Source organism: Macroventuria anomochaeta, assembly GCF_010093625.1.
Source record: "Macroventuria anomochaeta strain CBS 525.71 unplaced genomic scaffold BU25scaffold_21, whole genome shotgun sequence".
In the NCBI taxonomy this organism is placed as follows: Eukaryota; Fungi; Ascomycota; class Dothideomycetes; order Pleosporales; family Didymellaceae; genus Macroventuria; species Macroventuria anomochaeta.
The window spans coordinates 202,784-215,851 of record NW_022985382.1 but is presented as its reverse complement, the minus strand read 5'-3'; the positions used below and the strand labels follow the sequence as shown (position 1 = coordinate 215,851).

General features: G+C 52.0%; 5 protein-coding genes across 5 annotated transcripts; 3 read left to right on the top strand and 2 right to left on the bottom strand.

Annotated features, from left to right (window-relative positions):
* Positions 1-1,265: 1,265 nt before the first annotated feature.
* BU25DRAFT_432168 (carbohydrate esterase family 5 protein) lies at positions 1,266-2,005 on the top strand (the record flags this gene model as incomplete). The annotated part of the gene is made up of 2 exons (XM_033708701.1): positions 1,266-1,463; positions 1,517-2,005. The coding sequence occupies 2 exons, from the start codon at positions 1,266-1,268 to the stop codon at positions 2,003-2,005; spliced, it is 687 nt and encodes a 228-aa protein (XP_033560557.1).
* A 422-nt stretch (positions 2,006-2,427) lies between these two features.
* Positions 2,428-3,672, top strand: BU25DRAFT_395070 (NAD(P)-binding protein). The gene has a single exon (XM_033704771.1). The coding sequence runs from the start codon at positions 2,505-2,507 to the stop codon at positions 3,612-3,614; it is 1,110 nt and encodes a 369-aa protein (XP_033560556.1). The 5' UTR covers positions 2,428-2,504; the 3' UTR covers positions 3,615-3,672.
* BU25DRAFT_492129 (glycoside hydrolase family 28 protein) lies at positions 3,670-5,754 on the bottom strand (the record flags this gene model as incomplete). Its single annotated transcript, XM_033711616.1, has 3 exons — positions 5,251-5,754; positions 4,508-5,195; positions 3,670-4,456 (listed from the first exon to the last, which is right to left on the bottom strand). Exons 1-3 carry the CDS (start codon positions 5,261-5,263, stop codon positions 3,670-3,672), a joined length of 1,488 nt encoding a protein of 495 aa, XP_033560555.1. The 5' UTR covers positions 5,264-5,754.
* A 3,655-nt stretch (positions 5,755-9,409) lies between these two features.
* Positions 9,410-11,525, top strand: BU25DRAFT_411764 (uncharacterized protein). Its single transcript, XM_033706640.1, has one exon. The coding sequence runs from the start codon at positions 9,470-9,472 to the stop codon at positions 11,150-11,152; it is 1,683 nt and encodes a 560-aa protein (XP_033560554.1). The 5' UTR covers positions 9,410-9,469; the 3' UTR covers positions 11,153-11,525.
* Positions 11,526-11,580: 55 nt separating this feature from the next.
* Positions 11,581-11,946, bottom strand: BU25DRAFT_422538 (uncharacterized protein; the record flags this gene model as incomplete). Its single annotated transcript, XM_033708157.1, has 1 exon — positions 11,581-11,946. One exon carries the CDS (start codon positions 11,944-11,946, stop codon positions 11,581-11,583), a length of 366 nt encoding a protein of 121 aa, XP_033560553.1.
* Positions 11,947-13,068: the final 1,122 nt, after the last annotated feature.

Genomic DNA, 13,068 nt, shown 5'->3' with positions numbered 1-13,068 from the left:
CCACCCATCGCAGGACCCGCTGCTTTGACCTTTTCGAGTTGGCAGCCCCTGAGCTGGTGTCGCAGTCATCTGCTGTCACCGTTCGAGCGTTGGCAATCGCTCGCGGCCACGGTGCGATTAGGTGCCATACGATTCGACCACATGGTCACGTCCGAATTCAACCTCTACTTCTGCACCATTTCCATGTAACCAGCTGACATCCACGACTAACCGAGACGCCTCCAGCGAGTCGGCCATTCACGCGCCATGGCCTGAGCCATGCTGCTTTACAGATCAATCTTGGCAGCGCCGACACACCAACGAATCTTCGCAACCCATTGTTGGTACTGAGGCTAGGCAAGAGAGAGTCAGTCGGGCACACTTTGCCTTTCCCCACGCCTGTAACAGGGCTGCAGCCTTTCATCTCAACGGCGTCGTTTCGAAACACCGTGTTTTCGTGCACCGAGGCTGTTCCAAGCAGTCACACATGTTCAGCGGCCCTACTGTGTCATACCAGATTGTCATGCATCTGAGGTTATTCGCCGACCAGCAACTGAGATGAAGGGATCGTCGGTGATTGAGCATGTTGTGGGGTGGACTAGTCGAAGCATTAGCGCCACGGCGTGGCACCCCTGGCAGATGTCTAACAACCTACATCAGCCACCGCGGCTTCAACACTGCAACTCTTCGGACAAAAGCAAGAATCAAGGACGGAAGAGGGGTATGTTGAAGGGACAGGGAACGGTACCATCGCTTCTACTGGACGACTACAGCAAACCTCTTGTCGAGCAATGCATTCTCATGCAGTAAGAATAAGGTTTGGTCTCCAGCGACGATCGCAACTTTGAACCCAAACCCACACCAAGCAATCATGCATCTGTTCCTCCCGCAGCCTCATCCATGCACAACATTGCACGGTACGCCACTCCAAACACTGAAACGATGCGCACAGCCCACTCCACCGTCATTCAAAACACGATTGAGCAACCACAAGTGGACATGCAGGTGTACAACATCTCACAGATCGAATATGCCTAGACTATCTGCAGATGGCGCCCGAAGATTGAAACTTTGTTTTCGCTACCGACACCTTGCACTGCCGAGGTAGCGCGAGATTGAGTGGGATGATGATGGTAAGGGTCCAACTCTGGAGGAGCGAATGTGTATAAGTACACCTTGAACGACTTGCGGATCTACTCGACTATCCTCGGAGTAACATCAGTAGACACTGCAGGCGCACTCACTCACTTCTCTATTACTGTTTGTTCAATCCATCACCACTCAAGATGAAGTTCCTAGCCCTTTCCGTGCTTGCCAGCTTGGCTGCAGCCTCGCCCATTACTCTTGCAGCGCCTGATGCAGACACACTCGAGGTTCGCCAGTTTGGTTCAAGCACCAGCAACGAGCTTGAGCAAGGCAGCAGTTCCAAATGCCCCAAGGCGATCTTCATCTTCGCTCGTGCCAGCACTGAGACCGGCAACATGGTACGTTGTACAATCTACAAGTTTTGTTTTCTGATCACTAAAGTCTGCGAAAGGGCTCATCCACCGGCCCCGCTGTCGCCAAGGCTCTCGAGCGCACCTACGGCGCCGATCAAATCTGGGTTCAAGGCGTCGGCGGCCCGTACGCTGCAGACCTCGCATCCAACGCGCTCCCCGGCGGCACTTCGCAAGCCGCCATCAACGAAGCAGTCCGCCTCTTCAACCTCGCCAACACCAAGTGCCCCACCACCCCCATCGTGTCTGGCGGCTACAGCCAGGGCACTGCCGTTATCGCTGGTGCTATCCCTAAGCTCGGTGCTAGCTTGAGGGAGAGGGTTGTTGGTACAGTGCTGTTTGGGTACACGAAGAATCAGCAGAATCGTGGTGGGATTGAGAGTTATCCAAGTGATGATTTGGAGGTTTACTGTGCTACAGGAGATATGGTCTGCACGGGTACATTGACGATTACGGCGGCGCACTTTAGCTATGCGGATGAGGCTGCTGGGCCGGCGCCGCAGTTTTTGCAGGGCAAGATTGGGAACTAAGTTCTGGATCACACGACAGCGCAGAGGATAAGGAGAGAGCAGGGAGGGTATGGAGCAGCGGCAGGCACCCGGGCGAGATGGAACGGTGTTGAATTCTCATGCACACTTTACGATTACACGAATTTGACAGATCTGTCACGAACAAGAGATGCGCAACAGCCTGATTTCTGACATTCCTGTGTTTACTAGGAGTCTCTTGAGCAAGAGATGTCTGGAGTACGCGACACACTAACTTACCGTAGTAAGACAAGCCGACAATCGACTCTTACATCATCGCGTGTTGGTAAGCTTGTCTCCGAACTGGCCAATCACCACGTACCTGCTCGCCTTCGATTGGTCACATACAAAAGTGCGTGGAGCACGACTCTACACAATGCTTGAAAGGCTAAGATCTCTCATCCGCATCTTCAACATCAAATACCTGTCAGACCTCCTCACACTTTGCGACTCCCTAGCTCTCCACATCAAGCAAGAATTCTGCATTACCTCGCCCTCAACAATGGCCACGCACAACCCAGCACCCCCAATTCCCAAGACCATGAGCGGAGTCATTCTCACCGGCCACGGAGGGCCCGAAAAGCTCGAGTACAGAACCGATCTCCCCGTACCTGAGCTCTCGCCCACAGAAGCCCTCATCCGTGTCGCCGCCGCAGGCATCAACAACACCGACATCAACACCCGCATTGGGTGGTACTCGAAAGGCGTGAAAACCGGCACGTCGTCAGAAGCTACCAGTGCGTCGGGAGACAGAACAGACGACGACTCATCCTGGTCCGGCAAAGCGCTTCAGTTTCCGAGGATTCAGGGTGCAGACTGCTGCGGGTACATCGTCGCCGTCGGCTCCTCCGTATCTTCTTCCCGCATCGGAGAGAGAGTGCTCGTACGCAACATGCTTACCACCTACGTCAACAAGCGGCCGTTCGACTGCTGGACCTTCGGCTCCGAATGCGACGGCGCATTCGCACAATACACCAAAGCGCCCGCTGCCGAAACCTTCGCTGTGAACTGTCCCTGGACCGACGTCGAGCTCGGCAGTGTACCGTGCGCGTACTCCACAGCCGAGAACATGATCCACCGCTCGCGCGTCACGTCCGGGGAGACTGTGCTCATCACAGGCGCGAGCGGCGGTGTAGGCGCAGCTGCAATTCAACTGTGCAAGCGGCGCGGCGCAAAAGTCATCGCCGTCGCAGGCGCGGACAAGAAGAGCAAGATGCAGGAGCTCGGCGCTGATCGCGTGATTTCACGAGACTCAAGCATCGTCGCCGCGCTGGGGAAGATGAGTGTCGAAGTCGTTCTCGACGTTGTCGCCGGGCCCTCGTTCCCGGAACTCCTCGAAGTGCTCAAGAAAGGCGGACGGTATGCGACCGCTGGGGCAATCGCGGGGCCGATTGTCGAACTCGATGTGCGAACGCTGTATCTCAAGGATCTGAGCTTCTTCGGCTGCACATTCCAAGACGATGAAGTGTTCGCGAACCTCGTCTCGTACATTGAGAAAGGGGAGATTAAGCCTCATATCGGCCAGGTGTTCAAGCTCAAGGATATTGGGAAGGCACAAGAAGTATTTCAAAGCAAAGCGCAGAGCGGGAAGTTGGTTTTGGAGGTTAAGTGAGGGCTGGATATGTACAAAGTATCTGAAACATGAATGTGTACAAGCGCGCGCTGGGCTAGGAAGCAGGTGCAGCTGTGATGTTGAAGTGCCCATCGCAGTCAAAATTGCCGTTGGTCTGGAAGTTGCACAGACTGGGTACTCCTCCGCCGTGGACATCGACGTCGTTGATGGTGATATTCTTGCAGCTGCCTGTGCCGCAAAGGATGTAGTAGTCCCTGCCCTCATCTGTAGCAGTACCAGTCACATTCCGGATCACGATATCCGAGATAATGACGCCGGCTGTGGGGTTGCCTGTTGGACCCCCGTTGAGGTAGTCCTGCTGGATGTCAATGCCGTAGATAGAGATGTTCTCGACACGTATGTTCTCAAACAAGATGTTGTTAATGTAGCCAGTCGTGTTCTCGTTAGTCTTGATACGTGCACCGTTCTCAGCGTTCAAGACTACCGAGTTGCTGAACACCATGTTGGTAACGTTGTTGTTAGACTTGCCGCCTACCGAGCCGATAGAAAGACCGTGGCTGCCGTTGCAGTACATGTTGTTGACGATGATGTTGTTGCCGCTAGTGATGGCTACACAATCATCCTGATTGATGACGACGCTGTCGCGGACCTTTGTGTCGTTGGTCGAGGCAAGGTCGAAGCCATCACTGTTGTGCGAGGCGGGAAGGCCGTTGGAGCGAGCGTTAGGTGCGTAGCCAGCGCTGTTGTTCAGCGTGATGTGGTAGATGTCAAGCCCAGCGCTGTTGCTGACGCTGAAGCAATGGACGGGGTAGTTCTGAATGTAGATATCGTGGACTGAACTGGACCCAAGAACCTTGCTGAGCTCGATGAAGTGGTTGGGCCTGGACAAATGTCAGTATGGGCCGATTTTGAAACAGTTTGAGAGCACTTACTTAGCAATACCGCCGTTGCTACCAAGACCATCCCACCATGACTGACCGTTGCCATCAAGGATTGCACCCTCTGCAGCAGTGATCTCGACGTTGGTACCTCCAACCTTAATAAACGGGTAGTTTGCATCGAAGTACTCCCAGAATGTGGTACCCTTGAAGGTGACCTTAGTACCGGTCTTCAGCTTAGACAGGTCGATAGTCGAATTTCCAGGGACGGTAATGCCATCTAGGGTGATGGAAGTGCAAGAAGCTGTAGCAGCTGCAATGGCGGAGTACGCTGTGACGTAGCACGCATCGGCGGTTGCACTCGTAGCAGTTGGATTTCCTGATGTGGGAGAGCTGATAACAATCGCCGAAAGAGTGCTCGTGGCTACGGTCGGGGAAGCGGCTTGCGAGGAAGTTATAGCTGTTGCTGAGGGCGCAGCACTGCTTGGGACAGCAGTCGGCTTGCCTCCGTTCAGGCACGTGCAAGCACTGGAAATCTTTGCTGGGACCTTAGACCAGCGTGCAGCATATGCGGGTAAGGTGTGAGTTGGTGCTTCGGTGTAAGCTGAGCAAAAAGGCTTTGCAGCGATGGCGAAGAGCTCGAACAGCTCAAGGCAGGCATCTTGAGTGCAGGTAGCTGTAGCACGCTCTTGTATGACAGCAGACTGTCCTACAATGGCCAGTGCCAGCAGCGCGGAGAGGCCTGTGACATGCGTTAGGTCTGTTGTTCATTGTGTTCTGCTGTGATTGCTGTATACCAGTTGTTCGCATCTTGAAGACCTTTGACCTTGAGTAAAGAAACAGTGGCAGTACAGCTTAACTCAGATGCTTCTCAACTCTACAAATAACTGACGGGTATTCCTGTTCTTATACCTACACCCGGCAACAAGATGGCTCCATATGGTCGCCCGAGAGAACCATGCAAGTGCCCTGATTTTCCGCTATCCCGGCCCAGCAACCTAAGCACTCCAAGCAACTATGGCTAAGAGTAGTCAAGACACGCCAAGAAGACATCAAGATTTTGATCGCGACACAACGCCTGGGCACGGAAATTGGCAATTATCCGAGTAACGATCCTTCGCTGGCCGGGGTGCATGACGCGTTTCGCCCCACAATCGCCCATTGCAAGAACGTAAACGGCGCGTCGCTCGCGAGAGCGAGTGTTCTGTTTGGCTGAAGCATCAGGGGAAGATGCGTTAGATGAGCTTAATCTGGGGAGCCGCGACGGGATGTGTGGAGAGTTGGGGAAGGTGGAGAGGTTGGTGTGGTGTTGAAGCGGAAGAATTGATTTCCGTCCACAGGCGCGGCGGTTTCAAGGCCTCCGCGGCTGTGGTGGAACCACACCAGGGTCCACGCAACTTCAAGGTTCCATCCACTCCGCTTCATCTTATCTACTGATGTTTTCAGCCCACTTCTTTCTGTGCTGAAACTCAGTGCGGGTAGCTCATATCAATTGCAGCGCTCTCTACACAAGACTGAAGAACAATTCTGGGTGACACGATCGTGGTTCTTCAACAGCATGAGAGAGTCTGAGCAAAACCAATTGTAATTGTGGGCGAGCTACTTCAGACTTCGTCATACGTAGGTCCCCAGTGGTCTTCGACTATATCTCAAGTGCGGTAACAGCCACTTCTTGAGCAAATGGCGTTCATTTCTCAAGGACGCATCGACTTCAATCGCTCGTATTCCACCACTCTTGTGTTGTCTGCCTTCAGGTTTTTGAGGATCTGTTGCACCGAATTTGAATACAGCTCATGAATATTCCTTTGAATGGCCCCCTCTTTCTTGATCTCTATTCTGAAATTCTTCTTCGTGATACCCATCTGGTTGTCGATGTTCCTCTTCTGGGCGGCTGCTTTTCCCTTTCGCAGATTTCTGCGACTGGTGAAAACTTTTTTCCTTAAAGTTGTTCTAACCCTTACCCCATAGCCAACCTCAACACGTATATTCGTTCGTAAAGTAGAGTGAGTAAAACTAGATACCACAAGAAGGCACTCTAAATGTCGAATTACGAGAGCTTTGATGCGCAAGTGCCAACGGAAAGTGTAGAGATTAATGCGACCAATATGGAGTAATTATATGTGTTCCTCTATTGCCAGTCTGGCCGAATGACGGGGCCTACAGCAGAGTCTTCTGAGGAAGATCGGTGCCGAGGGCTTCGTCGAGACTTATTACACTTGGGTCGATCACAGAGGCACTATTACGCCTGCCGCTATAGCTTCTGTGGTCGGTCGTGCAGTCAGTCTCGACGACAAGGAGGGCGCTGCAATCGAATCCGCTAGGTACCTCTTCCTCTTCTGGGCTGTAGATGTATGTTGGATACCTTGAGGGTGGAGAAGCACACAACCTTGTGTTCGCAGTCAGTGGCTGGAGCAGTGGACAGTTTGGAGATATTGATGGGTGCCTTGATCGAGAAATTTGGACGAAGAGAGTATTTGAATTTAGCGATATTGTGGGCCACGATCTCAAACGGCATGAAAATGAACACCGTGGTCAGGGAGGCAGCTTTCATGCTTGTCATGCCGAGAAACAGCTATTGGCGTTCATTGTGTGGTACTATACATCCTTGCAAGCAGAGCCAGCGCAGTAAGCTCCCGAGACCGAATGGGCAAGATATAAGAGGTTGAGCCAGCTGCACCAATGCATTCGTGACAGTACGTACCCTACGGCCGTGTGTACGAAGCATTGTACGGGCTATCGGGGGCTGCCGGTAGAGGTAATCAGACCGGTCAAATTTATCAGAATACCGTATGTGCTGATTGTACGAATTTTCGAAGACGAATTCTAGAACCCATAGGGATCGATATCACTCTAGAGATGGTACGATGGTTCAAGAAATGCTTTGGGAAGCAGGCATGTCTGAGCTCAAAAAAAGTTGTGCCTTCTGCAGCAACACCGGGTCGGGCATGGATTTGAAGCTGTACGCAGGATTCCTTGCTGAGCGTGCTGTGCAACGCAGCAAGGGGCATTGAGACAAGGAAGACGCTCTACTGCAACAGGTCTAGTTACATACCTGCTTTGTTCTCCGCTGAATTTTCAGTACAGACAGTTCAAGAGGAGAACGAAGACGCGCTCTCGAGAGGCGCGCCTTCTACCCGATCAGTCGTGTAGATTGTCCATTGGGAAGCTGTGGAGGCAAGTTTCTCGACATGTCAGAACACTCAAATTGAAAGAGCTGGAGGCTCCGAATCTAGTATAAAGACATGCAGATACAAGAAGAGACATTGACATGCGCGCAGTTCTCGAGCATGTACATCCCGTTAAGAATCAAGCCAGCATAAAGGGGCATGTTCCGAGTCAAGGGACCGGAGCAGGTCATATCGTGGGGAAAACACAAGTCGAGCCCTGATCGTGAGGGTCGCGCGGAGGTAGGATAGGGTGATGGTGATCGAGAGTCTGTGGTAAGCGAATTGTGATGGGGCCATTGGGATCTTTCGCAAACTTTGACCTTGCCGCCGAATCATCAGTGATATTCAAAATGCTGGCCTTCTTGCAGTTGAGATGTCCCTTGAGGGAGAGGCTGCCCGGGTGGAACATCCATGGAAGTCAAGCTGTTCTTGTTACTGCGTGAGCAGTGTCGGTCGGAGGCTGTGGTCAATGATTGTATCGCTATCTGTGTTGTTGGTGATGTTGTTGTACAGGAGCTCTCCGCTCAGAGGTAAGGGCACTTGCTCTCGGGCAGTGCCTTCTACAATAGAATATCATGTGACTTCCGCCACGTGGTTACAGTTCTCGACATTGGTCGAAATTTCCAAACCGGGTAATTTACGAGCCGGTGAAGATGCGGGCCGATGAAGGCTGATCGCCACCGGAGATGTTGGAAATCAGTCCACGAGCTTGATCAATTTGGCCTCTCTATTTTCTGGCTGGGGGGTTGAAGACTTGAGATGGGTGGCTGCAGTGGCGTCGATACCGGTAGAGCGGCCGGCATAAAGGCTCATAATGATCTTGCCCTTGAAAAGTGTGTAATTACGTGTCAAAGAAGATGTTGCACTCATCGATGCCGTCCGTAAGTACCTTTCCGGTTTGCGATCCGGCGTCTTTCAAGCAGTTTTATTGCTAAGGTGAGATTCAATCCAGCCTGGAAGCACGCTGCACACAGGACGGCGAACACATGAGGCGTTTCTCGAAGCACAGCTCAAGTAGACAAATGGACGGCACTTTCAACTGTGCCAACTCTACGACGTGGAGGAGTGGTACATATTGGGCGCCCAGCTACCAATCTATACACATGGGAGCTTATTGGCATCCACCATGCACAGCAAATTCTCAGACGTAGTTCGGCTCTTCGTGAGTTGCTGATATCCGGGATGGTCGCAGAAGCAAGTGGTGCTACTCCGGAAAGTGCTGGTGCCGTTTCGGTATACCTAGGTATGAACCAGACAGTACGTTCGCAGCAGGAGCTATACCCACGGCCCCTCCTGCGTTATCGAGAATCAAATCAAGGGCTCTGGAAGTGTGGTACACCATGTGCGGCGCTGGGTCGAGGTGTTCATCGATTGTCGCTACCGTTTATAAGTCACACCTCAAGCTCAAATACAGGAGATACTTGTCTTCTTGTCGTGTGAGACAGTCTTGGGAACGCTGTTGTGGTCCACACATTGCGATGTAGGCGGCCGTGGCCCTGATCGACTGTTGACGGCGGGAATAAGAGGGCGAGAATAACACCTTCGATCTCTAGCTCGATCTCTTTGCGCTACCTCGTAGGACAGTGTGAAGGCATCTCAGTGTGCAAAAATTGCAGTTCAGCATTCTCGGGGACGAAGAGCAGAGCGATGCGAGCTGCAGCATGTAATGTCATTTGCAGGGCGGGAGACAGTTCTTGGAGCGGTGATTGGATACTCAGTAGGGGGTCTGTGCCCCGCGCCTCATCGATACCAAGGCACCAGCCGTTGCCAGGCCAATGTATCCCCCTCAGCACCGCGGACCACTGCATCATCATACATCTCCACGTTCCATGTGGTGTCAATGGTCCCGATGCATGTCGACGCTGTCGCTGCATGGGTTTCTGACCTCGAGTCGACTACGCGCTTCGTTCCCAGCCCTTTGCAGTCCCGCAAACGCCGTCGATCAAATCCTTGCAAGAGCCAACAACTGCACAAGACGCGCCGCGTCGCATTGACCGAGATGGCTGCTCGCAATCATGACGATAACCCAGACACGACGAAGACTACCGAGAGCAAGCGTATGCGCACGCCGTCACCGTCCAAACGCCTGTTCCCCGCCGACGTATACTCATCAGACGCTGACTCGCCAGACGAGCTCGATGAGTGCACGCCACGCCCGCGTCAACGCATACATCCCATTCCCGATCTGTCTTTGTCCTACACCAACACTCTCACTGCTGTTGCAACTGAAGACGATTTGGCTCTACAACGGCGCGCCCGCTCATATGCAAAGCAACGTTCAGAATCACATTCGCGGTCGCAGTCGCAGTCGCAATCGCAGTCGGCGTCCTCAGCGCGCTCAACAAGCCCCAAAAAGGTGACCTCATTGTGGGACGTTGGTAATGGAGTCACGTATATGCCGCTTGCCAACACGACAGCGAGTCAGCGCGAACAATTGGGGCGTGCAGGGATGGCGCTGTTGGATGTTCTAGAAGATGTAGCGGATGGGCCTATCTTTGCTGCAAGTCTGCGACAAGAACTGATCGAGGCTGGTATCGAGAAGATTAGACAATCCCAATTGGACGATGACGATGATCGCCCTATAGAAGAGCTGAAGGCCGAGCTGCAGACGACACTAGCGATCAACGCATTATCAAACCGCTGTGCCAAAAATCGCGATCATGAGAGCGAGTGGAACAATCGCGTGCACACCAAGGTCTTAGAATTGGCCTTAGGGAATGATGAGGCGCACGTTGGCTTCCGGAGTGTAGCTACTGCGAAGATCTCGTCTGCCTTCCGCCCAACGCACTCTCCTGGCCTTACTACAGGCAAGATCGTCGATTATGTCATATTTCTCGAACCTTCTCGCCCGGCTCGCGATATCATTACCTCTGTCATCGTCAGTCCATCGACATCCATAAACCACATCACCTACGAGGCTTTGCAGACTCGACCCGTTGCCGTCTCCATTGAGACCAAAACTGAGAGCCGCACGGTCGAGGAAGCCAAGGTCCAACTAGGCGTATGGCTTGCCGGACAAGTTGCCCGAGTAGAGGAGCTGATCCGACAGATTGCCTTACTGGAAACGTCCAAGTATGGAGAAGAAGGCACAGCTGGATCTCATTCGAGCGGACGGGAAGAGTGGCAAGGTCGAGTGGTGCCTTCGCCCACGCACGTGCACACGCAGCAGCCGACCCCAACGCCCACCACTCACTCCATCAGCCCAGTCATCACGGGCCTTCTCTCACAGATTGTGTTTCCGCTCATCGATGTGCAGTCGGAGAATTGGTCCCTCTTTCTCGGGCGGGTGTGCACCGATACGTTGATTTCGATGTCAAACCCGAATATGCGGAAGCCAGCTTCGCCCATTCATATTTTCCACTCAATTCCCTTGGGAAATACTGCGAACACGGTACAGACGTATCGGCTGATAAAGAGCTTGAAGGCACTGAGAGCGTGGGTTGATGTCGAACTTCGTATGTGGTGGGATAAGGTGCTTGGCATTAATGACTCACTTGTGAACGCTACTTCATGTATTCACGACACCGCCTAGAACCATCTTATCCTGCATTCCTACAGTGACTTTTGCGAAGAGCCACTGGGATTACAGGCTCGTCAGTTGTAACATTTCCTCTTGGCGTAGCCTTGATGCATCTGCGACTGCGGCAGAGCGACTTACCAGATCCAGGTACCTGAAATGGTGTTTGGTGCTTGGAATGATTCTGAATGGCCTAGTTCGATCATAGCTTTCCTGAGAAATATGGGCAGTGCCATAAAGCTACCATCTGGGAATCTTCCTGACCATCCTGTAACACAGTCGACAAGGGGGTTAAAGCTGATGATTTATATAGATGGGAACTCGCTTCCTGGGGTTTAAGCAAAGCCGTCTAAACATCACTGGGTTGAGTTCTCAGGGTATACTAAAGCGATGTAAAAAAAAAAAAAAAAAAAAAGTGCTGTGCAACACATAACTCCAGCATCTCAACCTTTTTGGGCGCGCGTTTCAGTCAATCCAATAAGCCCCTGACCGAGCACCACTACTTCCGCCATCTCGTCCGCCCAGTAGTCGTGTCTGCAAACCGACATTGGGACCCCTTGGAGACAGGAAGATGAGAGATAGGCGCGCTGGTTGCCAGTGGAGGGACCCAACTGACAGATCGGCTTCGTCGCGGAGTTTGATGGGGCAAGACTGGAAGTGGGTAGTTTCCCAAGCTTGAAGCAGGCTGGCGCAAAAACTCCTTGAGTATGAGTGAACTCGAGATTGGCTGAAGTGCTTCGCAACACGGCTAAGAGGTAGCGCGATACTACAGGCTTGACAGACAAGGAAGCAATGGGGCTCGCCCACATAGTGAACAAGTTTTCGGCATAGCTCAGCCCTGTGTGCTTGAGTTTCTGAGAACATGGCGCAGATAGTACTGGCCATGAGTATGACGGCAGTTGTATGTGGTGTACCACGCGACGCGACGCGACGCGTTACATGACATGTGGCTTGTGCCGTGCACCGCTGAACATGAGTTGTCGAAAGTCAGATAGCAAGGGTGACAGATATGCACGGAGCAGCGTGAATCAGATCAGGCAATCTGATCTGGGAATAACGGTCTGAGGTTCTCCTGTGCTTCTCTTTCTAGGTCACCCTAATCCTCCCCACTAAGAATTTCTTTGAGGTTTGCCTCATTAAGAAATTCTTTTTATGAATGGGCAAATGGGCATAAAGGTTAGGAAAAAGGTTATGGACATTTTCAACTAGTATTGTAGACCAAGGCTCCAGGAGTTCAGTTCTGCCCTTATTTTGTCAATAGGTGTTGTGGTTATGGTGTTATTGTTGTTTAAAGTGTATAGGTTGGTAGTCAATAGCCCAATCAGGTAAGGCTTGTTCTCCAGGCACACTAACCCAAAGGGTATTTAATCAGCAATCTAACCAACACCACACTGTTACAATCAAAGGGCAACCCGCAACAACACTGAACAAACAGGACTACACAATGATACAAGAGGAGCCAAGGAACTGTAGTATTGATCAACCCAAGCAGTGGGCCGCATCAGAAACACTCGGCACAAGGAGTATACTGTTATGATCCATGAACAACTTGCAAAACAACACTGAACAAACAGGACTATGTAACAAGACGAGAGCAGCCAAGGAACTGCAGTATCGATTGACCGAGCTGTGAAGCTGCGTCAGTGATACCCAGTATAATCAACACTCGTAATATCTGTTATACAAACCGAGATTGTACAAAAAGGACTGCAGTGGATACAACGTGGATCTCGTACACAAACGATCGTCACGGACCCATATACCAACCCACTTGCAGAGGACCCACGTTGACAACGATCAATAGGACACCAAGGACCGAGTATCAAGGTTACGTCAACAACGCTCGATTGGACCAAGTATCAAGTCACTGACGATACTTGATATGAGCAGTACAATCAATCCTCCTGTCAAGTATATAAGCAAGTAGACAC